The 25,819-nt window shown below is 46.4% G+C and overlaps 1 protein-coding gene across 2 annotated transcripts in view; it reads left to right on the top strand.

Annotated features, from left to right (window-relative positions):
* Positions 1-25,819, top strand: part of SETBP1 (SET binding protein 1) — a 277,042-nt gene that overhangs the window by 19,840 nt on the left and 231,383 nt on the right. For both annotated transcript variants that reach the window (XR_013843348.1, XM_079994676.1), the window contains exon 2: positions 2,522-3,178. Coding sequence is in view for 1 of the 2 variants with exons in the window: in XM_079994676.1 (XP_079850802.1) it covers positions 2,663-3,178 (516 nt within the window). In the remaining variant the exon portion in view is untranslated. The remainder of the gene's footprint in view (positions 1-2,521; positions 3,179-25,819) is intronic.

Genomic DNA, 25,819 nt, shown 5'->3' with positions numbered 1-25,819 from the left:
TGTAGTCTTTCTTGTCACTTAATTTTCCCTTTGAAGGCTTTATATGAGCCAGTCCTTCTGATAGTAATTGATAAAAAGGCGATATATATTGAGTAGGAGAATATGCAGGCAGGGCAACTAGAATGAAGAAAGGTGATGGAGCATCTCTCCTGTGAGGAAAGATGCAAGCATTTGAGAGTGGCGGGAGACTACTATGGAGAGAGATGCGAGATGTTCATAAACATGATCAGTGAGGGGAGAGAACGAGTTGAAAGGGACTTGAAGATCAAGTAGCACAGCTTCATTTGCAACCCAGATCACAGAATATTTCAAGCAAAGATTAGGTCTGCTGCCTCCCTCAAGCTCTGATTGGCTCTCCAGTTTGCTCCAGAAATCTCTGAAAGTCTCAGGTTCAGTGCCCAGCATCTGAAACTCTGGAGAGCTCCTTAGACAGTACAGTGGTACCTGGGGTTAAGTACTTAATTCGTTCCGGAGGTCCGTTCTTAACCTGAAACTGTTCTTAACCTGAAGCACCACTTCAGCTAATGGGGCCTCCTGCTGCTGCCGTGCCGCTGGAGCCCAATTTCTGTTCTTATCCTGAAGCAAAGTTCTTAACCTGAAGTACTATTTCTGGGTTAGCGGAGTCTGTAACCTGAAGCGTATGTAACCTGAAGCGTATGTAACCTGAGGTACCACTGTACTAAACTAGATGGACCTAATCTCTCTCTCTCTCTCTTTCTCTCTTTCTCTCTCTCTCTCCCCCCTTGGATTTTCTCTGCTGTTCCCCCTTTGACCTCAACAGACCTTCTGTCTCAAAAACTTAACAGTTCCTTCATTTTGAGGAAGGAACATCACCAGCTACCCATCAAGCAAACGCTCACTTCCTTTCCCCCTCTTGATTTAGCTCTGTGGCTGCTCCCTTTTTATTACCTCATTGTGTCCTAAGGTCTTAATTCCTTCTGCCCACAGCTCTGGCACAGCCCAAGTTGAGGAAAGATGGGGATTAGAGGTGGTGAAACAGCCTCTTTGAAGCTCCCTAGACAGACACTATTATTCAGGCAGGTGGATTAAGTTTTCATTGATAGCTCAGGTGTATGTGCCAGAGCCAGGTGAGAGAGACAGGAGCTAGTGGACACACCTTATAAAAATATCAGTGCAAGACAATTTTTTTATTGTTTAACCAAGAGTCATTGTAACATTGTTTACCACTGATGGTAATTAAACATGTATTATCCACATTTAAATTACCTTAAGGACCAATTGATTTCTTATGCTCCACCTTGATCGCTGAGATCTTCTGGTGAGATGCTTTTGTTGGTCCCCTACGCCACTCAGGTTCATTTAGCGTTTACCTGGGATTGAGTCATAGAATAATAGAGTTGGTTCAACCCCCTGCAATGCATCTAGTTGAACCCCGTGCAATGCAGGGGTCAACTAACTCATGTTCACAATGCACTCACACCTAACTTGGTTTGGGCGTTCTGCTGGATCCTTTCAGTAGCAACTTGTTAGGTGTAGTAGAGGCGTCTTGACTTGAAATCTCAGGGCTGAGAATGCCTTGTGCAAGGAGTTAGGTTGTGGAGGGTAGTGAAAATTTGCAAATCACAAGCCTCTTAATATACAGCATGGGGAGAAGATGATGTTTGTGTTCATGAAAAACCCTGCTGAGTGTGTCTATCTTTGTTTCAGCACTTAGTCCGGGCTGCTAGTTCTTTAACATTTGAAGACCCAGGTTGTACTATGACATTCAACTTTTGGTTTTGAACCCTCTGCCTCTGTGCAATTGAAAGAGTTAAGTAGGGCTGTACACACTGGAAGTGTTATGATGCAAGCGCTGACCTCATCCCAGGTGAGGCCTTGTTCAGGACTCGGGCCAAATGCTAGACAAGGTGACATCACTATGCAAATGTTGTAGAGATTTGCCACCTTCCCCAAGACCATCACAGTTGTCTGAGGGCAGTGGAGTTCCCTTCCCCTTAAGTCAACTCCATAGCTAGAAATTGTCTGTCTTAGACCTTGCTATGTGCAACTAAGCTTACCATGGTAAGTGACTACAGTCATACCTCTGTTTACAGATACTTCGGGTTGTGTGATTTTGGGTTGTGCACCGCGCCGAACCAGGAAGTACTGGAACACGTTACTTCCGGGTTTTGGCGCTTGCGCATGCACAGAATTGCTAAATCACACTTTGCTCATGTGCAGAAGCACCGAATCGCAACCCGCGTGTGTGCAGATGCGTGGGTCGCGGGTTGCGAATGTGCCTCCTGCCTGGATTACGTTCGCAACCCGAGCATCCACTGTATTTAGTAAGTCTCCATTCGCCCAAAGAACAAGTTTATATATTTGGCAGAAACAAGTGAATCAAGTTTCTTGGACTGTGCCATTTTGAATTCTAGGTGTGTGTTTGGAATGTCTGCTTGCACATATTCATGTAAGCTTGCAGGATGTAAATGAATGAATGAACAAGCCCAAGTTGACATAAACCTCATTATCAGTAGCTGTTGAAGTTCTCACAGCCTTTTTCTTTCTGTTTTCTCCCCAGTTGCAGATCTGAATGCTTCTGAGCTCGTCACAGTGGTTGGACTATTGGGACTCTAAGAGACCTTAACTGAGAAGCTACCATTCCCTTCTTGGGGCTCCCCAACTCTTCTCACCTTCCCCTTCCCCCCTGTGTAAAAACCCCATGGACCGGGGGGTCGCCATGGAGCCAAGGGAGAATTCGGGCACTTCCCGGCAAAGGGGAGGAGAGTCGGATTTCCTGGGCTCGGCCATTGCTTCTGCCAAGGCCCCTGGTGGTGCCCCTGGTGGCGTTGGGACGGAGGCCATGCTGCCTCAGCCCAGCTCTGCCAAAGGGATCCCTGTGAGCAGTGACCGGATGGAGCCCGAGGAGGAAGATGAGCTCTGTTCCGGGAGAGACATGGATTCCGCTTCCAACACAGACAGCGAGAAATGGGTGGCCGGAGACGGCTTGGAGGAGCAGGAGTTTTCCATCAAGGAGGCGAACTTTACAGAGGGGAGTCTTAAGCTGAAAATCCAGACGACCAAGAGAGCCAAGAAGCCCCCCAAGAACTTGGAGAACTATATATGCCCTCCCGAGATCAAAATCACCATTAAGCAGTCAGGGGAGCAAAAGCTTTCGAGAGCTGGGAAAAATAGCAAATTAGCTAAAGAGGAGGACCGGTCACACTCCAAGAAGAAGGTAAGAGAACCCATTCCTTCTTCTCTCTCCATGATCCTCATTTTTTAATTTATTTTTGCATCTGCCGGTGTCCTGAATGCAACATTTTGCCCTTCTCTCTCTTGCTAACTTTAGGGGGATCTCCTTTGTCACATGAAGTTAGCCTTGTTTGGTTCGGGAGCGAACGAGGCAATCTGTGCTCCAAAAGGGTGGGGTTTTTTTGCAAACTAAATATGTGACAACAGGTGGACGGGATAAACAGATGGAGGTGGAGAAAGGGGGATGGGTGGGCGTAACAAGACAACAGGGAGAATGCTATTAGCATAAGCGGCTCCCTGGCCCTCTGCACACCAGCTGCCTTGCCATTGTCGGGGGTTCAGCTGAAGGGTGTTTTAAAGAGCTATTTGAAGGGCAATATAATGGCCCTGTTAGTGTTATGCACACAAAGGCCGTGCCTTTAAGACCGGAAGAGCTCGTGTGGTTTAAAGGCTCTGGCGTGCAACTGCAGTCTCTGTTGGTGTGTGTGTCTCTCTTAATGGCTTCTTTGCATCAGAGCAAGTTCTAACAGGCTGTGTTGACAAGGAAGGGATAGATACAGGGAGAAGGTTTTCCAGAAGCAGAGGGTCATGTGGTTGTTCCATTAGCAAGGTCTGCATTAGGTGGATTGTGTGATGTTTGCTTTTTTTTTTTTCTTTTAAAGAAAAAATCCAGTTGTCCATGGATGGGGTGCTCTCTTCAAGGCAAAAACTTCCAAGTAGATTTTCCAGGGAAAGCCCACCCTCAGTGGCATAGCGTGGGGGGTGCAGGGGGGGCCGGCCGCAATGGGTGCAACATCTGGGGGTTATGGTTAGGGGGCACAAATCCACGGGTTAGGGGGCGCAAATTACTTGCCTTGCCCCGGGTGCTGACAACCCATGCTACGCCACTGCCCACCCTACCCCAATATCATTTCAACTGTTAGGGATTTAAAGACAGAGGTGGAAGGCTTTGAAATGAGGGACAGCAGAAGTGGTTCTTTCTTTCTTTCTTCTTTCTTTCTTTCTTTCTTTCTTTCTTTCTGAAAATGTTCATTTTTGGCAAGCCACAGATGGTGGGATTTCTGTTTCGAGTACTTCCTGAGAGGACTCAGGAGCAAGGACTCATTCCATGGTGCATTATGGACGTGGGGGGATGTTTTGTTCTGTAGAAGAGGAATCTTTGGGAAGAAAGTACATTTCTTAGCAATCTTGCAGACCCTTGGAATGACAGCCGACTTTCAGAAGGTGTTTTGCAATTAACATGTCTGTCGGCGTGCTGAAATTTGAGGAGCGGAGGGATAATATGCATCCCTTCAGTGGCTCTAATCTAGTTGTACAGAAGGGCCTGGGGTGAGATATTTGGAAGAGGATTGCCACTCAAGTGAGCAACACCACTTTGGATGCGACGTCAGGGTGAAGTTTCTGCCGTGCACCTTATTGTGGAAGGCCACTGGATTAGCTCTAGAGCACTGAAACAGAGCGTGGAAGGTGCACCTGTCAAACCATCTGGAGTCTGGTTTGGTGTGCTTCCACAAGGGTGAGGTCTAGGATACACAACGAAATCATTCTAGGGTTAATGCCTCTCTTTTCCCAAATCTGTGGAGGCTCTTGAACCTTCAACTGCTGCAAAGGAGTTGAGAAATTCAACAAGTGAATTTCCTTATTGTGACACCTTCCATGTTGAGATGGAGTTTCATCCGTGGTATTGTTCCTTGCAGCACAGCTGTCAGAGGCAGAGCAGCCATGCTTGTTGTTGTTGGGGGATATGGAAACTTGTGAAGCATCCCTAATTGTGGGATTACATCTTCGATTTGATTCTCACCCCTCACAGGATGGGGAAATATTCAACTGGTCGATTTCTACTTATTGCATAACTGCTTAAGGTACAGGAGGGACGCGGGTGGTGCTGTGGTTTAAACCACTGGGCCTCTTGGGCTTGCTGATCGGAAGGTCGGCGGTTCAAATCCCCGCAACGGGGTGAGCTCCTGTTGCTCTATCCCAGTTCCTGCCAACCTTGCAGTTTGAAAGCACACCAGTGCAAGTAGATAAATAGGTACCGCTCCGGCGGGAAGGTAGATGGTGTTTCTGTGCGCTCTGGCACTCGTCACGGTCCTCTGTGTGCCAGTAGTGGTTTAGCCATGCTGGCCACATGACCCAGAAAACTGTCTGTGGACAAACGCCGGCTCGGCCTGAAAGTGAGATGAGCGCCGCAACCCCATAGTCGCCTTTGACTGAACTTAACCATCCAGGGGTCCATTACCTTTTTTTTTTTTTTTTTACCTTAAAGGTAAAAAAGGTGCCTGTGGGGAAACCAAATGTCAGTTAATTAAGAACTGGATAAAGCAGGAGTGTTTGGAAATGCAAACAGCAGGTTATTGAAGATAGTCATTGCATGCCTACTCTGAAGTAAGTCCTGCTGAGTTGAGTGGAGCTTACGCTTAGGTAGGCACGTATAGGATTGCAGCTTGGGGTTTTGCTTGAGCCAGGGAGTTCTTGTAAGGTTCTTGTAAGGTTCCTAGTGAATCAGGAGGCCAGGCTGGGAACCAATCAGGATTTGAGGGCGCTCAGAGGATATATTATAAAAGATGACAAGTTTCCAGGGACTCGCCACTGGACCCAAAGCAGTCAGGCTCCAGCTTCTCAGGGGATATCCTCTTGGTTGCCAGCCACTTTCGCGCTGTTGTGTTTCAAGACGCAAAGCAAACACATTAAGGAACCGCTCTCCTCTGTTGCTCTAATTGCCTCAGGGGTGTTTTGTGATCATTGCAACCTGGGAAGAGAAGGCAATTGGAGAAGGCAATCTCCGCTTCTCCCAAGGTGTGGCTCCTCATTAGAAAAATATTTTGAGAATCGCTGGTGTTGTGGTTCTGAGGTGAGTTTATTTTTAGGCAGTAATTCGGGGATGACTGTTCTTTCCTTTGACTGCCTTCTCTCCGGAGAGCAAAGCGGCTCTGCATGTTATGATGATTGCTGCAGGGAACGTCAGTGCGCATGCATGTTTCTCATGCACATACATGCGTCTGGAAATACAGGCCCAAACAGGTCCACGTGGCTGTTTAAAGATGGATACGGCATAATGTGTCTGCTTTGGGAAACATTGGTGAGGGCCCCATGTAGTGACTGTAACATGTGAGTCTGCCCAGATCGTTGTACCTGGGGCCATTTTGCACAATCTGCTCTCTGCTTTCACTGGTATAATCTTTCACTTCTGATTTCTCTCCATTTCTCATTGATCCAACCTTATGCTCAGTTCTCTGCATTTCTATACCTGTTTGGGATATTTTTTCAAGCCCTCATGAAAATTTCTCGCTGTGTTTGTGCAGATTTCTCCTGATGTATGCAATTATTATGCACGATTTTGTCCGATACACACATTTTTGCAAAACAGTTTTTCCCAATACAATGCATATTTCTATTATTATTTTTGAAACATTTAGATGAAAACTTTCCCAAGCATCTACATTTTCTGTACACACTACTTGGCTGGAGAGCTGCATTGCAAAATCTGGAGAGATGTGACGATCAAAGGCTGTCTGTATTTTGGTTTGTGTGTTGTTTTGAAAACTGCAAATTATGTAAACTCACCTTGAAATGCTAACTGAATCACTTGTCATTGGCCATGGTACTTTTCCATCTTTGTTATGCAAACTCTTACCATCAGAGCTGTAATTTATGGCTGTCCCATGGCTCCCACATGCGCAGAGGACGCTGCCTAGGAAAGCAGAAGGTGCTCAGAACCATATCTTACCTGCATGCAAAGGGGAATGGCGGGAAGCTCCCAATAGCTCTTTCAGCACTTACTGAACACCAGAAGTACAGCTGATCTAGAGTGAGCAGCAGAGATGCAGTGTTCAACGCTCCCATTGTTCTAGGTGCATTTTGCGACAGGGAATTTCCTTAGTGTGAGCAGTTTCTGAGCTCCAGGCGCAGTGCTGCGCCTAAGATTTCAGATTAAAACTGCAGAGTGGAAAGAAAGGAATACCTTTTTCTGCCTCCCCGCTTCCAGCCACTCTGAAGACTGGAGAAGAGACCCTCTTAAGAATAATTAGGGGGGTGGGCAGGGGAAGGACTAGAACATGTTAAAAATGAACATCATATTTTAGCTGCAGTTCATACATTTTCAGTACCGTATTCTTGTTATAAAAAAGCACACCTAGACATTCTGTTGTTGCGCCCATAACCTAGGTTTAAGGTGTCATTTAGCACATAGTTTTCATATCTCCGTTTCTAACGCTGCAGGGATATGACATTCAGGAGTAAATCAGTGGTAAATGGGCCAGTGTGAATGTTCTCCTGGGTTCCATTATCCAGATCTTCTCTCCCTTGCTTTTAGGATGTTTTGGACTCTGATTATTCATTTGATCCTGCTTTCTAAAGGATAAAATAGATATTTTAATAAATTTTGGTGCTCTAATGTCAGGGTGCATGTGAATTGCAGCACCAATGTTCTGGTGCTCATGCATGAAACTTGAAATGCAAAAAGCAGGGTGTGGCTGGATTCTTTAAAAACCCACCCACCCTAAGTGACCACGATCCAGGATGATTCAAGCCCTGTGCAATGTAAAGTCCACCATTTCCCTCTATCGTCAATATTGCCACAGGAATATTGCCTCTTATTTAGAATGACTTTGCTAAAGTTGTCCCCCAAATCAAAGGGGCTTTAATCTCCCTTCCCTAAACCTGATACAATATGTTAATTTCAACCGTTTTCAAGGTTGTCTGGACTTTAACCAACCAAGCATGAATGGAAGGGACCAGATTAGTCTTCCAATTTTGAGCTTCCAGGATTCTGGTTGTTATCTATAAATGGAAAATTAATGCAATCTTTGATTTAGTACCCAACTCTTCTAAGACAACCTAGAAGTAGGAAAACAGGGCCTGTAAGTACCTCTTTCCACCCTGTTTTTGATGGCTGTGTGTGCACCAGGGTCAGCGTGCCCTATGCTTTTGGCGTGCATGAGCCTGCCTACCTGACCAGGGTTGTCCAAGGTGTGGTCTGTGGACAACCAGTGTTTTGCAAGCTTCCTTCAGGAGGCCCACAACTTGAAAGAATTTGTAAGACAGAGCAAGAGGAAGCAGTGTGTGTGAGAGAGAAGATAGTCAACACAGGAGAACAAAAGTGAGCAGGAAAGACCTGAAATGACCAGGGAAGGAGGCATTTGAAACACAAAGGGATCATACAGTGTTTAGCACAGTACATTACAATAGGGACATGGGTGGCACTGTGGTCTAAACCACTGAGCCTCTTGGGCTTGATGATCAGAATGTTGGTGGTTCAAATCCCTGCAATGGGGTGAGCTCCTGTTGCTCTGTCCCAGCTCCTGCCAACCGAGCAGTTCGAAAGCACACCAGTGCAAGTAGATAAATAGGTACCGCTGTGGCAGGAAGGTAAATGGCATTTCCATGCGCTTTGGTTTCCGTCACGGTGTTCTGTTGCACCAGAAGTGGTTTAGCCATGCTGGCCACATGACCCGGAAAGCTGTCTGTGCGCAAACGCCGGCTCCCTCGGCCTAAAAGCAAGATGAGCGAAGCAACCCCATAGTCACATTTGACTGGACTTAACAGCCCAGGGCTCCTTTACCTTTACCTCTTTTTTTTAACTTTACAATAGCCACAACTGGCAGAAAAATGATTCAGTGGTCTTCCAAGACCCTCGGCCATTTCCAAGTGATCCATTGGGGGGGGCAGGAAAGTTTGGGAACCACTGTGCTAGGCTATCCCTGTGAATCCTGTCGTTGCTGTTGACATCTGACGTACGAGTTTCTATTTTACTTAAGCAGCACCAGTATTTGAAATTCATCAGGCACGAGGCACGTTTTGCTCCTGGCATGAGTCCAGTTGCTACTACGTGGAGATTTCTGGGTGCCAGGTTTGAAAACCTCTGCCTTAGTCCATAGTCAATACCATTTCCATTTCCACTGTGTGTTTTTCCTTGCCTACTGGACCAAGTGAATTGTTGTAAGAGCAAGCTACATTCAATGTAGTTGGGATCATAGAATCGTAGCATCAGAAGGGACGTCTAGTCCAACCCCCTGGCGAATAGATATTCTGTTGTGGTGACCGTAATCTAGCATTAAGGTGCCATTTGCTTAAAGGTTAGTGCCTCGCTTATATCTCTTGAGTTTCTAACACTGAGCAGCACTGATGCAAAAGATGAGGAAACACTAAGCTAGAGTACTGTAGTGTGATCTCTTTGGTATCTGCAGTCAGATGTGATGTGGGTGGTTAGTTAGCCTTCAGGCCAACGGGAAGCCTCTTGATGCCTGTTGTGGTTTTGCAGAGCCTTCTTCCGGCTCTTATCACAGCCCCCTGGCCTGCTTTACTCACCCTCCAGCTGTGTCTGACGTATTTAGCAGGTTCAGAAAGGAAATTGCAAGGGTGAGCAACCGCAGTGGGAGGGTGGCAGTGCTCAAGAACCACTAGAAGGAAGCTGTCAGTGAGTGGTTGTAGCGAGAACTAATAGCAATTACAGTCACCCAAAGGCTTCTCACTCCAGGTTGTTATGTTTAGGGATCCAACATGAAGTAGGTGTTTGATTTGGTATACACCTGTGATCACTATGCTTAAAAGTAGCAGGAAAGTTAGTCCTTTGGGCAGCAACTTTTCGGTTTATTGAGTTCTGGTTGTTTGCTGCTTTAACTTGTCACTTTCTCCCTACTCTCACTTTAAAAAAGTGCAGCCCTCCAAATTATGAATTTCATTAGAACACCTTTCCTTTATGTAACACGCTGTTCTAGACAATGGAATTTCATTTTTATGTTTGTTTTGTTCTGGGAAGAGTGACTGACATTATCAGCTTTGTGATAAGGGGTTGTATCCGGTTTGGAAGTAGTAAATTTCCTCCGGTGGTTTTCAAGGGAGAGCAGAGTGGGGAAGGGAGCAGAAACAAATATAATGAGACAATGTTGTGTTGGGATGGTTGGCATGGGTGTTACTTGAGGGACTGACCAATGAGGGACCGTCGATGCGTGACCCATGGACTGCCTCCCTGTTCTGATATTTCTCAGTCTGTTGGAAATAAGTAACTGGGGAAACATCTGCCTCAGTGCAAAGCGAGTGGGCAGTTTAAAACAACAAACCTGCACAAAGAAAACCCTCTCTGGACAAGTCCAGGGACTTGGCTTGATGTTCTGAACCATGCTTAGCTTCTTATGTGATGTGACCGGGCTGTGCAAGCAGGAACGGGGTTTCCAGAGGTGCAAGTCTGCTGCAGCAAAACCAGCAAAGGGTCTTGTGGCAAAGACTTGAACCATTTTATTTTCATTATGGAATAAGCTCTTGTGGACAAGATCCCACTTCATCAGATACATGGAGTGTGATCCTCTGTCATCCGCTTGCAATAATAATAATTTTCCCTGCCCATCTGGCTGGGTTTCCCCAGCCACTCTGGGTGGCTTTCAACAGAATTCGTTGAATGTTTTGGTTGCCGTTCACCCACAATAGGCAGGCAGGGTTTGCAGGGATCAAATCAGAGTCCATTCAAGATGGTGCCAGGAATTTTGGCACTGTGCTGCCCTCCCACCCCAGGCTGTATCCCAACTTCTCCTGTGCCCAGATGGCATGATGTGTGTTTTGCGTTGAGCTGTTCATGCTTCTAGTGTGCTGCCAGATTTCCTGCTGGAAGGGCGTTTGCGAAACCTTTCTCTTCTAGACCACTGGGTCCATCGAGCTCAGCATTCTCAACACTGACCGGCAGAAGCTCTCCAGGGTCCCAGGGAAGGGGGACATTCCCAGCCCTACCTGGAGAGATGCTGAGGATTGAACCGTGGACCCACTGCATGCAATGCAGATAGCTCTCTCTCTCTCCCCCCCCCCCTAGTTATGGCCCTTCCTTGCTCTCTTAGGGATGTGGGTGGCACTGTGGGTAAAACCTCAGTGCCCAGGACCTGCTGATCATATGGTCGGCGGTTCGAATCCCCGTGGCAGGGTGAGCTCCCGTCTTCGGTCCCAGCTCCTGCCCACCTAGCAGTTCAAAAGCACAATTAAGTGCAAGTAGATAAATAGGTACCGCTTTATAGCGGGAAGGTAAACGGCGTTTCGGTGTGCTGCACTGGTGCCGGCTCACCAGAGCAGCTTCGTCATGCTGGCCACGTGACCCGGAAGTGTCTCCGGACAGCGCTGGCCCCCGGCCTCTTAAGTGAGATGGGCGCACAACCCTAGAGTCGGACACAACTGGCCCATACGGGCAGGGGTACCTTTAGCTTGCTCTCTTACTTGGATTAAGACTGTGTTAGTTGAAATGCACTGCCTATATCCCAGCCAGCTAGCATCTTCTCTCCCTCTTGCCTCACTCCTTAATGATGCACTCGCTGCTCAACCATTCCTTTTCAGAGAGCCCTATGGGCATTGTGCTCTTTCCTTGCTTCCAGATCACTGGCTGCCTCTGCCTTTGCTTTTTCTTCCCAGAGGGCTCTTGGGGGCTTCCTTGGTGCCTCTGCCTCCCGCCGCATTAGCCGTATTCTTTCCCCTTGTGGGCGGCTTGAGCAGAGTGCCTCGATGTTCACGTTCCATGGTGGCTTCTCGCTGAAAAGGGCAGCCCATCGTGGGATCCCCTCTGAGCATATGATATTCTCCTTTGGGATCTGCAGTTGGATTTGAAGCCAGAATAAGCTTTTTTTTTTCATTCCATGAGAAGGCTGTTGGTTTTTCATATATATATATATATATATATATATATATATATATATATATATAATATTCCATGATGAAGAGGCTGATGAGAAAGGGACAGAGGATTTTCCCTGCTTCTGCTCATTCCTCTCACCTCTCTTTATATTCCCATGGGATCAGTAACTAATATTTCTTAGGGGTCCGTGAATAGCTTAGGTCAGGTTAGTTGAATTTATGAATCGCTTGCCACAACAAAAGTCCCCAAGCAATTTACGACAAGCATAAAATGCAGGAATGAAGAGACATAAACACAGTTAGAGTAAAACATCCAGTCATTGGTGCTTCTTAAATTCCAGGGAACTGAAGATGTCTTTAGGCCTAAAACGGTTTGTGCTAGAAGATCTCCCTTGGGAGAGCACCCCATAGATAGGGAGCTGTAATAGAAGAGGTCTATTCACCCATTGCTGGTCCTCCCTTGGAGGAGACACACAAAGAAGGGCGATCAAATGATGACCTCAGCATCTGGGCAGCTTCACATGGGGAAATGTGGCCCTCAAGCAGAGGTTCTTGAAGTTTTAACCTTCCACCTCCTTGAGTAGGTTGAACATGAAGTGGGCCCAGCCTCTTGGTAACTGGCTCCCAACTTGGACTCCATCTTCCATCAGCCCCAGGCAGTATGGCCAATAGTCAGGGGTGATAGCTGGATCTGACTGGTGGGGAGCAGCCCACCTGTCAATCAGCGGTTGTTGCATGGTTGCCAAGCTGCACTATGTGAGAGCTGGACGATACAATGCAAGCCCAGTGTAAGTTTTAAGGTGGGGAAACCGTCCTAGATGGAAGATCTTAACTGGGCCATTACTGTAATTAAACCTATTTAAACACTATTTGATGTGAGATTTGAACCAAACCACCAGTGAGAAGTAGAATAGGCACTCGTGTAAGATTTTGGTTTTGGTGATGCAGAGATCCTTCTGCAGGGAAGCTGGCTGAAGCAGGCTGAATCCATCACAGCTGTGATTCATGCTCTTTTCAGGTGATGGTAGCGTATGAAAACCAGGAAGCGAAACTTTGTGTCTGGTTTCACTGTGCTTCGTCTATATACAGAAACGGAAATAATGAAAAACAAAGTATACTGTGTCATGGGAAAGGATGAGAAGTTACTGTAATGTTTATTGTTATGATTAGCGCTACTGAATAATATTTATATAGAAGGAGCCATGTGCTTGGAGCGACACAGTTTGCATGCCAGTATTGAATACACAAAATCATAGAATCATAGAATTGGTAGGGATTCTGAGGATCGCCAAGTCCAATCCCCTGAAATGCTGGAACATGCCGCTGTCCCATATGGGCATCAATCCTGTAACCTTGCTGTTATCAGCACCAAGCTCTAACCAACCGAGCTATCCAGGCTGACTGTGATGTAAACCAGGGGTGGCCAACTCTCAAGAGACTGTGATCTACTTTCAGAATTAAAAACTGGCGGGGTGATCTACCCATGTTTTTGGGGGGTTCAGTTCAAAGTTGTTGAGCTTTTTTGGGAAGGAAAGCCCTGTTTTGGGGGTTTTAAAAAAGCTTTTGGGTGGAGGGAACTTCTGTTTTGGGGGGAGTTAAAGGGAGCAGGTGGCGCTGTGGGTTAAAGCCTCAGCGCCTAGGACTTGCCGATCAAAAGGTCGGCGGTTCGAATCCCTGCGGCGGGGTGCGCTCCCGCTGCTCGGTCCCAGCGCCTGCCAACCTAGCAGTTCGAAAGCACCTCCGGGTGCAAGTAGATAAATAGGGACCGCTTACCAGCGGGAAGGTAAACGGCGTTTCCGTGTGCGGCTCTGGCTCGCCAGAGCAGCGATGTCATGCTGGCCACGTGACCCGGAAGTGTCTGCGGACAGCGCTGGCCCCTGGCCTCTTAAGTGAGATGGGCGCACAACCCCAGAGTCTGTCAAGACTGGCCCGTACGGGCAGGGGTACCTTTACCTTTACCTTTAAAGGCAAGGGACAAAGGGGTAAAGTCACTCTCAAAAAGATCACTATGGATGAAAACAGCAGCACAGAGAGTCTTCCCTTCCAGAGATCAAACAACAATGGAGGGCGGGGTGAGGGGTTAGGGCAGGAGGCAGTTTTGGCGATGCTAAGGAAAGGGAGCCAGAGATCAACCATGATCTACCAAAACCTCATGGGGATCTACCATCGACCTGTTGGACATCCCTGATGTAGACATAACAATCACTGCCCGCAAGGCATTGGGTTTCCAATAGTCATGTAAGGATGAGAGATTCGGAGAACACGGTTTGATAAAAAGTCATGTGAATGGGATCTGAGGAGCATCAGATCTTGTACAGTGTCCATATATTGTACAGAATATATTCCACAGGTCAAACGACTGTTGCTGTGCAAAGCGCGCACACATGCTGGGAGAGCCACCAGACAAGGACCAGGCAAAGCCAGCTCCTCCCGGTTTCTCTGTGGGTCTGCTCTCCCATGTGCATTTACGGTCAACCCATCCTATGAAGCCAACCACAGCCTTGGCCCAGTAGATGTAAGAGACTTCTCCGCACATTCCCACATGCTCAGACCAGCAGCTACAACCCTGCCCATGTATCTTCTGCCATCAAGTGTGGAATGTCCTTTTCCTAGAGACCCACCACAGACCAAGGCTGAGTCAAAGCAGATCCCAAGAGTTAAACAGAACTTACAGTCCGCTGAAAAGGGCACCTGCATCTCTACCCCATCCATCCCCACTTCCAGCCACCATTTGGGAGGGCCACTTTAAGCATTGCCTCTGCTGCATGGAGCACCGTTGTACAGAATAATTTCCCCAGTAACTGATTATTATTTCAATATTTATTTATTAAATTTGTGTACTGCCCTTCACCCTTGAATTGGTGTTTGACGGCCAGTAGGCTGAGGATCAAGCTTTAATATTTTGAATTTTCTATAGCGTTCCTTGTTTCTTTCTCCAGTACAGTGGACGCTCGAGTTGCGAACGTGATCCGTGCGGGAGGCACGTTTGCAACCCGCAGCGTTCGCAACCCGCAGCACCGCGTCTGCGCACGCGCGGGTTGTGATTCGGCACTTCTGTGCATGCGCAGAGCGCGATTTAGCGCTTCTGTGCATGTGCAACCGCAGAAACATGGAAGTAACTCGTTCCAGTATTTCTGGGTTTCGGCGGGTCCGTAACCTGAAAAAACACAGCCCGAAGCATCTGTTAGCCAAGGTATGACTGTAAATGGATGGATATTTCTGACACATATTTTTGTTACTGAACCATGGGAAGGAAGGTCTTCATAGCCTTCAAATTTACTCACTTGGCTTCCTTGACTGTGTAGGTTGGATTTTATTTTAATTCTCCTCTCCATAGCTCTCTAGCCCCTTGGGTTCTCTCTCTCTCTCTCTCTCTCTCTCTCTCTCTCTCTCTCTCTCTGTGTGTGTGTGTGTGTGTGTGTGTGTGTTTATATATATCTCCATGCAGTCTCCTCAGTTGTGTTTCCTGGTTTATTTAGCACTCGGTGTCCCTGTGCCTTTAAACAAAGCCTCCAGTCTCTTTGAAACATGATAAAACAAAATGTCCCTTGCACTGCTTTGTGTATTTATTAGAAATGAGCTGCTGTGGTCAGGAAGTAATTGGAACTGGTTAAGGGCAGCTGAGGGCAGAGAGCACCACACTTGCCATTCCAAGAGAGCATTTTAGTGTGGCTGATTTTTCTGTCATTTTATGGGAGGAGGTGGGAAGTGAGGTTAATGGGCGGGGGTGGACGGAGAGGGGCCATAACTTCCCCTCCTCCCTCAAGCATAACGTTGTAAAGCAGGCATCTATAACTTGTGACCCACCAAGCCAAACAAAGACCACCAGCCATGTATCATGCCTTCTGAAGCTCTTGCCCACTCTATTTTTGGACCTGCCCCTCAGGCAGGCGACAAACTGGCAGACCACCATACAGTTTCTCATTGTTCCAACTTTAGTTTCAGTTCACCCTATGTATGCCTTAGTTTGCAAACTTGATTATTATTATTATTATTATTATTAAAAGTCTGTATGAAGATAGTTGTGTGCATTTCTCCTAATGTAGATATATATTTTTTTTTGGCATTTTTAGTATGGCACATATTTTGGTGGTTTTTTGTGTGCTAAATATGGGAATTTTTTCTGCAGATATTTTCTAATACAGTTGTATCTCGGAAGTCGAACGCCTTGCGAGACGAACGTTTTGGCTACTGAACGTCACTAATTGGAAGTCATTATTCCGGTTTGTGAACGTTCTTTGGAACCCGAACGTCTATCACACCTTCTGTTTTCATTCTTCTGCAAACTTCTCTGGATATAGTAAACTAGCACACACCAGGAAAAAGGTTGTACCTTTAAAAAAAAATCTTACAAGTGCTAAAGTACGCATTGAGTATTTTTAGGTGAGTTACTGACCTCCAGTTTCCCACCATATGAAGCACAATGGCTAGGGTACAATTCTCTTGCATGTTCTCATTGCACAACCTCCTTGGTTAAGAAGACGTTAGCTGGAGAGAGCAACTCTGCACATCTGTGGGTTTTGACAGCAAGACATTCACTGTATTAGTGGGATGGCTTTTATTATTTAACGGGTATGTTTTACAATCTGAATCCCTGAACATTTTCTTCTCTCCATGCTTGTTGTCTTGTTATTAATATGTAAAGAAAGGAAAGGAAAAGAGAGAAAGAGGCAGCACAGGGTTTCTCAGCTGAAACCTTCTGTACTAAAAACCAGCCTGGAACGCTTTTGTGGTTGCTTTTTATGGCTGGGTGTTGTAAACTCCTTTGAAAGCACAAGTTTACAGTGGCTGCGCAGACAGACCTGAATCTGCAAGAGCAGGGGGTTCCGTGGGAAGTCTCCTTTGCGCTTTATGGGTACAGGCAGCCAGAGTCTATTGTTTGAGATGCAGCAGGTGTGTAATTTCCTGACATAACAACCTGTGAATAACAGGGTCCAGCAACAAACGAGAACCATGTCAAGGCTGCAGGAGAGGCTCAGGATGGGAAATGTAATAATAGGCTAAAGGAGAAGCCAGAGACTTCTGTAGTGGTATGGCAATCATTTCTGTTGAAAGATGCACTCAACGTTGTGTGTACATACTTGAAACACTTAATATTTAGTCATCTCAATGAGTTCAGCAGCAAAAACTCGGACCGCCTGAAACCCACAGAGCCTCATAAGGGGAGTTACCCATTGGTTTCAGGGCCCCAGCAAACAATAAAATCATAGCGTTGCAAGAGGAGACCTGTTATTATTTTTTGGAAACCATTTCATACATTTGCAAGTTGCCCTTTCACTTAATGAAAACACACAGCGACTTGCAAAAACCAATCGTCCAGTTGCAACAATGGAAACAACCAATGCAAAACAATTGTTTTCAAAACCACAGAGTTTCATTTTTAAAATAACAGCAAAGAAACAGGCAGGAGCATCAACAGCAAGGGAAAGCTTATGGTAACAGAATCGTCAACTTCCTGGTTTTGCTGACAGAGCCTGAACAGAGATACAGAGTCAGACCATTGGTCCATTTAGATCAGTCTTGTCTACACTGACTGGCAGTGACTCTCAAGTGGTTCAAACAGGGATCTCTCCTTGCCTCACCTGGAGATTACAGGACTTGAACGCGAGTCCTGCGTGCAAGGCAGATCCCACATCAAATGCAGAAGGAAGAAAAAAACCACCTTGTCCATCCACCTATCTCAGGACTAAAAGCATTAGAAGCCCTCACTCATAATGTTAGAGTTTGATGTCATCCAGTGAAGCTAATTGTTGGAAGGTTTGGGACAGGCTTCTTCACACATCACATAGTTAAACTATGGCATTCATCCCCAGAAGAGACAGTGATGGCTACCAACTTGGATGGCTTTATAAGAGGACTGGAAAAAATCAAGGATATGGCTATGTTGTAGGTTCACTGTCAGAGGTAGCTTCCCATTGTCATTTGGTTGGCCGCTATGAGAACAGGATATTGGAATAGATGGGCCATTGACCGGATCCTGCAAGGCTTTTCCTTGTGCCCTTCCTGATCGAACAGATCATATGTGTTATGGAACACTTTTGAGGAGTTGCCTTTTGAGGAGTTGCCCTGAGGAGTTGAGGGACGCAGGTGGCGCTGTGGGTTAAAGCCTCAGCGCCTAGGGCTTGCCGATCGAAAGGTCGGCGGTTCGAATCCCTGCGGCGGGGTGCGCTCCCGCTGCTCGGTCCCAGCGCCTGCCAACCTAGCAGTTCGAAAGCACCTCCGGGTGCAAGTAGATAAATAGGGACCGCTTACCAGCGGGAAGGTAAACGGCGTTTCCGTGTGTGGCTCTGGCTCGCCAGAGCAGCGATGTCACGCTGGCCACATGACCCGGAAGTGTCTCCGGACAGTGCTGGCCCCTGGCCTCTTAAGTGAGATGGGCGCACAACCCCAGAGTCTGTCAAGACTGGTCCGTACGGGCAGGGGTACCTTTACCTTTACCTTTACCTGATCCACACATGGATATGTTGAAGCAAAGATACCATGCAGTGTTTTGTAATCCATAGTCAACATCCAGTGATAGACAGATGTACATGGTTGGATTCCTAAGCATCTGTTGAGCATCCTGTTGAGCACATGCTCTCCTGGATCGTGCTGTGGGCATATGAACATGGCTTTGGTAGCAAACCACACAGGACACACTAGTTTTCTGCTTCCCAACCGGACAGCTTGCACACACTTCTTAGGAGGAGTTTAGCTTGTTTCTTTGTTCAGTTTTTTTAAAATAAACCTAACAAGATGCACAAGCCATACATTCAGTCCACCTGTGTTGAGATGTTGAGTAGACTTGTGAATCTACAAGCCTGTTAAAAATAAGAGTGTTTACTTACTTTTTTTTTATAAAAAAAATACCCTCTAGCTAACTAATAGGAAGCTATATCTTTTCAGGCTAATAATCTCCTTGATTCTGTTCTCATGACTGATGAGTTGCGCTAATGATTTCCTCAGAACTTGTTCCAAACCCCTGTAATTGTTTAGTCTCAATTCTATCACACTGCTATAGCATATTCTGGGGTAGCCTTGGCTTGATATCTGTCTATCATCTATCTATCTATCTATCTATCTATCTATCTATCTATCTATCTATCTATCATCTATCTATCTAAACTATCATCTATCTATCATCTATCTATCTATTTATCATCTATCCCATTCTGTTTTCATAAGGCCTGGAGTGAGACTATGTAAAGCAGCAGCTGCTCACTGTATGTACCAGGGAGCCTATTCATTCATGTTCTTTAATAGCCCTTTGTGCAAATGCTGGGTTAAAGGCCGCCCCAACATGCCTGCCTCGGTCACATCCCACTGATTTGATTCGTGGCAGCTCTTCTCCCCCCCTCCCTCCTCCCTCCTCCTGCCTCCCTCCCCAAAAAACACTCCTGCTTGTGTATGGAAAGAACCATCTGCTGATCTGGCTTTCAGAATAAGCTTCAAACCTACCCCCCCCCCTTTTCTTTCTTTTTACGGCATTTTCTCTTTTGTTCTAAAAGAAAACTCAAATCAGGCCAGTATTTGCAGGGTGGTTTTTCTTCTTCTTTTTTAAAAAAAAGAAAGAAAAGGACTTGTATTGTGTTTCTTGCTCCCCATGGAAAAGTTGTCCTCTTTCTCCTCCTCCTCCTCCTCCTCCTTGTCTTGGATTTGATTCCCTGCCATTCGGCAAACGTGTCGCAGGCTGCAGCTGCTGCTCTCAGCTGGGGAAGGGAGTCCCCCTTGTGTGTGTATGTGTATATATATATATATATATATATATATATATATATATATATATATCCATGTGTTAATCTCCCTGGGTGGAAAAGCAGAAACACTTTTTTTTCAGCATTCCCACCCTCTGGCCATTGATTCTCAGGCACTGCTGCTGGATGGACATTATTGTTTTAAAAGTTTAGCCCCCCAAAACAAGCTAAGTCTTATCTTAAGGCTGACATCATCCGAGCTGGGCTATGCCGAATCTTTGCGAAGTCAACAGAGGATGGTTGGGATTTAAAGTGGTGCTGTGGGTTAAACCACAGAGCCTAGGACTTGCCGATCAGCAAGTTGCTCGCTCCCTGATCCTGCCAACCTAGCAGTTCGAAAGCACATCAAAGTGCAAGTAGATAAATAGGTACCACTCCAGTGGGAAGGTAAATGGCATTTCCGTGTGCTGCTCTGGTTCTCCAGAAGCGGCTTAGTCATGCTGGCCACATGACCCAGAAGCTGTACGCTGGCTCCCTCGGCCAATAAAGCGAGATGAGCGCCGCAACCCCAGAGTCGTTCATGACTGGACCTAATGGTCAGGGGTGAATCGGGACTGACCTTTTCTCAGATGCATTTTTCTCCCTCTTTGTGTGTGTGTGGGGGGGGGGCAGTTTTCTCTCTGCAGGCAGATGGGTTGCTTGACATGCAACTAGGTCTCAGGTGAGAATAATGGTTGGTAGGCTGGTGTTGTGGAGTTTCTGGAGTCTGCTTGAAATAAGGGCAAGCAGAGGTACTTCCGGTCCAGTTCCAAGCGGCCAAAGGCTGCAGATTTGCTCAAAGCATCATTTACTGCCTGCCTCTCTGCTTTCTCTGTCCCACCCTCACTCCCGAAAGTATTGAGGACCAAGAAGTGGGACTGGTAGACAAGTTTGGTCATTATTATATAAGAGAGACTGGTGTCCTGTAAACAGCCCTTACCATGTTTGAATGCTCTCTTGGGCATCATTGGCCATCCTTCAAAGACCAAGGGTGTGAGCTGTGCTTCTTGGGCGTGTGATTTCTCATGTCCTTGAGAACGCAATAGAGCAATAGGGTTGGTTGTTTCTGAAATGCCAACACTGAAACATTCATAACGCATGATGGTATTAGTCGTAGTTTAGTGTATTGCATTTATATATGTCTTTTCTATTAGACCTTCCTTAGCTAACCTGGTGCACTCGAGATGTTTTGGACGGCGGCGACTCCTGCCAAGCCCAGCCACTGTTTGGGGAAGGCTGAATTAAATGAATGCAATAAAATATAATATAATGAATTGTACGTTGCACATAAAGAAATAGCAGGCTACTGATTAAAAGCGAGCTTTTTTTTTTTTTAAAAAAAAAGGTTTTACTATCCATTGAAAGGCATCTTGAAGAAATGTCACACCAGTTGTGGTACGTTAGGACGTGGGTGGCGGTGTGGGTTAAACCACAGAGCCTAGGACTTGCTGATCAGAAGGTCAGTGGTTTGAATCCCTGCAATGCAGTGAGCTCCCGTTGCTCGGTCCCTGCTCCTGCCCACCTCGCAGTTCGAAAGCACGTCAAAGTGCAAGTAGATAAATAGGTACCGCTCCAGCGGGAAGGTAAATGGTGTTTCCATGTACTGCTCTGGTTTGCCAGAAGAGGCTTAGTCATGCTGGCCACATGACCCGGAAGCTGTATGCCGGCTCCCTCTGCCAATAAAGCGAGATGAGCACCGCAACCCCAGAGTCGGCCATGACTGGACCTAATAGTCAGGGCTCCCTTTACCTTTACCTTAGGGGACATTTGGGCTTCCATATGCTGCTAAACTACAACTCCTATTATTCCTGGCCATTGGCCATGCTTGCTGTGGCTAATGGGAGTTGTAGTTCAGCCACATACAGAGGACTACAGGCCACATCTGCATTAGACTCTTGGTTAGATGAGTTTTTAAGTTTTGCTTTGTCCTGTTCCTGTTAGTGAATTATCTTACATAAGCTTCCTTACAGTGGTGCCTCGCAAGACGAAAAGAATCCGTTCCGCGATTCTCTTCGTCTAGCGGTTTTTTCGTCTTGCAAAGCAAGCCCATTGACGGCTTAGCGGATTAGCGCTATTAGCGGTTTAGCGGCTTTTAGTGGCTTATCGGCTTAGCGGATAAGTGGCTTAGCGGCTTGGAAAAAGGGGGGGGGAGTCGGAAAAACTCACAAGACATTTCATCTTGCGAAGCAAGCCCATAGGGAAATTCGTTTTGTGAAGCGCCTCCAAAACGGAAAACCCTTTCGTCTAGCGGGTTTTTCGTCTTGCGAGGCATTCGTCTTGTGAGGCATTCGTCTTGCGGGGCACCACTGTAGTTTGGGATGCACTTTGAGCATGGTTCACCAAGGAAAAGCAGCTGCAAATAGATGATGTTGAGGGTAAGAAGCAGTTTCTGAGGTAAATTGGTCCCAGGCCAGCTAAACTGAACCCTGAAACAGATAAATACAGTGGTACCTTGGGTTAAGTACTTAATTTGTTCCAGAGGTCCGTTCTTAACCTGAAACTGTTCTTAACCTGAAGACCACTTTAGCTAATGGGGCCTCCTGCTGCCGCAGCGCCTCCGGAGCACAATTTCTGTTCTCATCCTGAAGCAAAGTTCTTAACGTGAAGTACTATTTCTGGGTTAGCAGACTCTGTAACCTGAAGCGTATGTAACCTGAAGCGTATGTAACCCGAGGTACCACTGTACCCAGTAAAGACAAAGTTAGGCCCTTGGTTGTCACACAGTAGCTTGGCAGCAGGATTTTGCCCTAACTGAAGTTTCAGACTGTGTTTCTTTATTAATTACATTTTTATCCTGCGCTTCATCTGAAGACTACAGGAGTGGTTTGCAACATAAAAATACAAAATAAGAACACAAAATACATAGGCAAAGCGAACCCCGCAACCAAATCAATAATATGGGCAGAATCATATTGTGCTATTATTAGAAGTGTGTATTGTGACTTAGTCTGTGTACAAAGAATAAGTGGAAATGTAGTTAGAGGGTGCTTGTAATTGTATCTCTCTGTGGGGCAAACTACAGTCCGCAGGATGCTTTGTGGGGAAATAATGCGCGTTGAAAATGTACATTGTGTCCACAGCCTCAGTTTCCCCTGTTCACAGTTACTTTACTGGCGCAACTGGCGGTGGACATAACCTTAACTTTCCCCATGGCTTATGTCAGACTGTTGCAGCAGGAAACACCACTTTGATGCGACATCTGAGGATGAAGTCAGCCGTTATCTCGCTTTGGACGTATCGCAGATCTTTGACAGCTGTAGGAACTAACGTCCTTTGCCTGCTCGCCGCTCCTGGGGAACGTTAAGCGGGCTTATGCTGTGTCTTACAAGTGACTTTGTAATACGCTTGTGGCTTCTGATTCGAAGATCCATCTGGTGCTGGGCCTCTGTGGAGGTATGACCTTCTGTGTGATCGAGCTTCTTTCCTTTAGATTATGGCTGACCTTTGCTCCCAATTTTAGGTCTTGCAAATTAACCTGCATGTCCGTTTCCATATCATTTGGGTTCCTCAGTTTTGGAAGTCGAGCCTCTTCATTGTCCAGCTCCCTGTCATGTTAAAAAAAAAAAAAAAGAATTAATTTTCGCTGTGCCAAAGACTTGCCGATCAGAAGGTCGGCAGTTCGAATCCCCACGACGGGGAGAGCTCCTGTAGCTCGGTCCCAGCTCCTGCCAACCTAGCAGTTCGAAAGCACATCAAAGTGCAAGTAGATAAATAGGTACCACTCCAGCGGAAAGGTAAACTGTGTTTCCGTGTGCTGCTGTGGTTCGCCAGAAGGGGCTTAGTCATGCTGGCCACATGACCCGGAAGCTGTACGCCGACTCCCTCGGACAATAAAGTAAGATGAGCGCCGCAACCCCAGAGCCGGTCACGACTGGACCTAGTGCTCAGGGGTCCCTTTACCTTTACCTTTACCTAAGCAGGAGTGGGGAACCTTCTTCAGCCCAGGGCCCCCAATTCCTTTGGGGGCAGCTTTTTAGGGGCCGCATGGCAGTGTTTGATGGGTGGGGTCAGGGGCAAAAGTGGGTGGAGCACCAGTTGCAAATTTTGCCTTGGTACACTAGGTTAGTTTCTGTATATGCTCACATGCCCCTCCACCCAGACAAGCAACAGGTATTGTCAAGAGTTCAGAAGACACATTGAAGCCAGGCAAATACACTCACGCAGTGGAGCAGGCAGAGCCAGTTGGAGGTACAGTATAGCCTGGAAAGACACCTGAGGGCCTCATTTGACCCACCCAGGGCCAAAGTTTGCTACCTCTGCTGTAAAGGGTGGACTATAAGCATACAGAAAAATAACCAAAGGCCCCCATCTGTAATGATAAGCAGTCGTATCAAATTGAAGTCAGAGATTACAGATATGCAATCTTTTTATATCTTAGTGCAGGGGTAGGCAACCTAAAGCCCAGGGGCCGGATGAGGCCCAATTGCCTTCTCAATCCGGCCCAGAATCAGCGTGTTTTTCCATGAGTAGAATGTGTACTTTTATTTAAAATGCATCTCTGGGTTATTTGTGGGGCATAGGAATTAATTCATATTTTTTTTTTTCAAAATACAGTGGTACGTCGGGTTAAGAACTTAATTCTTTCTGGAGGTCTGTTCTTAACCTGAAACTGTTCTTAACCCGAGGTACCACTTTAGCTAATGGGGCCTCCTGCTGCCGCTGCACCATTTCTGTTCTCATCCTGAAGCAAAGTTCTTAACCCAAGGTACTATTTCTGGGTTAACAGAGTCTGTAACCTGAAGCGTCTGTAACCTGAGGTACCACTGTATAGTCTGCCCCCCCCCAAGGTCTGAGGGATGGTGGACCAGCCCCCTGCTGAAAAAGGTTGCTGATCCCTGTCTTAGTGGGATTCAGAACTGGTGGTAGGATCCTGGTTCCTGGTAGCAGATAGTTTGTTTCCTTCACTTTATAAGCCCCACCCATGATAAAAAAACACACACACTTACGGTACCAAACCAACAATAAACTTGTGTGTATGCTCTTAAATGTCAGATTTTGAAAGCAAGCATCATGTAGCAAGTGATGCTGCTGCCCCAATTGCTTCACTCTTATCCAGCAAGCTACACAAAGGTGTGTCCTTCACTGCCACCAAAAAGTTTGCAGCACCAACATAGTGCCAGATGCACCTTGGAAAGGAGGAAATTCTAAAAGAGAAGAAGAGAACCTTGATACCTCTTTTTAATTTCTTGCCATCCTTCATCCATGTGTTATCCATCCGATACTATATAACACCAGTCTTGAAAGATCTTCATTGGCTCCCAGGACATTTCTGAGCACAATTCAAAGTGTTGGTGCTGACCTTTAAAGCCCTAAACGGCCTCGGTCCTGTATACCTGAAGGAACGTCTCCACCTTCATTGTTCTGCCCGGACACGGAGGTCCAGCATTGAGGGCCTTCTGGCAGTTCCCTCGCTGCGAAAAGCCAAGTTACAGGGAACCAGGCAGAGGGCCTTCTCGGTAGTGGCACCTGCCCTGTGGAACGCCCTCCCACCAGATGTCAAAGATAAGAATAACTACGAGTCTTTTAGAAGACATCTGAAGGCAGCCCTGTTTAGGGAAACTTTTAATGTTTAATAGGTTATTGTATTTTAATATTCTGTTGGAAGCCACCCAGAGTGGCTGCGGAAACCCAGCCAGATGGTCGGGGTATAAACAATGAATTATTATTATTATTATTATTACTACTACTACTACTACTACTACTACTACTACTACACTGTGGCATACATGATTCCTCCCCTCATATCGTGCTCACAACAACCCTGTGAGGTTGGGAGTGAGAGAGTGTCCCAAGCTCACACAGTGACAGAGGACTGAATTCCTGTCTCCTGCCCCACCCACTACCCTTGTGGTGGACAGGAGAAAGATTGGAATCTACTGATTGATTTCCGAGTCATTTGCAGTAGATCAGCCAGGACTCAGACTCACTATTTAGCATCAGCAACAACAAAAAATGTTTCCCCATACCTTCTAAATTAGGCTGCTGAGATGAAGGAAACTTGGGGATGGGGGAAACTTTTTGCACTTCTTGCACACCCCTCCCAAATAGAATGATAAATTTGGAGACGTGCATAGTCCACTTTGGAGTTGCGATTTGGATTCATAAGCGAGTCATTTACGGCAAGAAGCATGCTCAACAGATTCCTCCACCGTCCCTTCTTGGTATCCTGTTAGGATTGCTGTTCAGTGTGTGAAGTTTTGGCTAGACGTTTTGCTTTGAAAGCCATTCAGGAAGCACAGGAGCAGATGGTGGGGAGATTCTGCTTGTGTTATTTTTGGACATTCACATGCAGTATTTCAGATGGTCTG

Source organism: Podarcis cretensis (assembly GCF_951804945.1).
Source record: "Podarcis cretensis genome assembly, chromosome: 11".
Taxonomy (NCBI): Eukaryota; Metazoa; Chordata; class Lepidosauria; order Squamata; family Lacertidae; genus Podarcis; species Podarcis cretensis.
The sequence above is the reverse complement of the archived record's forward strand: the minus strand, read 5'-3'. Positions and strand labels throughout refer to the sequence as shown.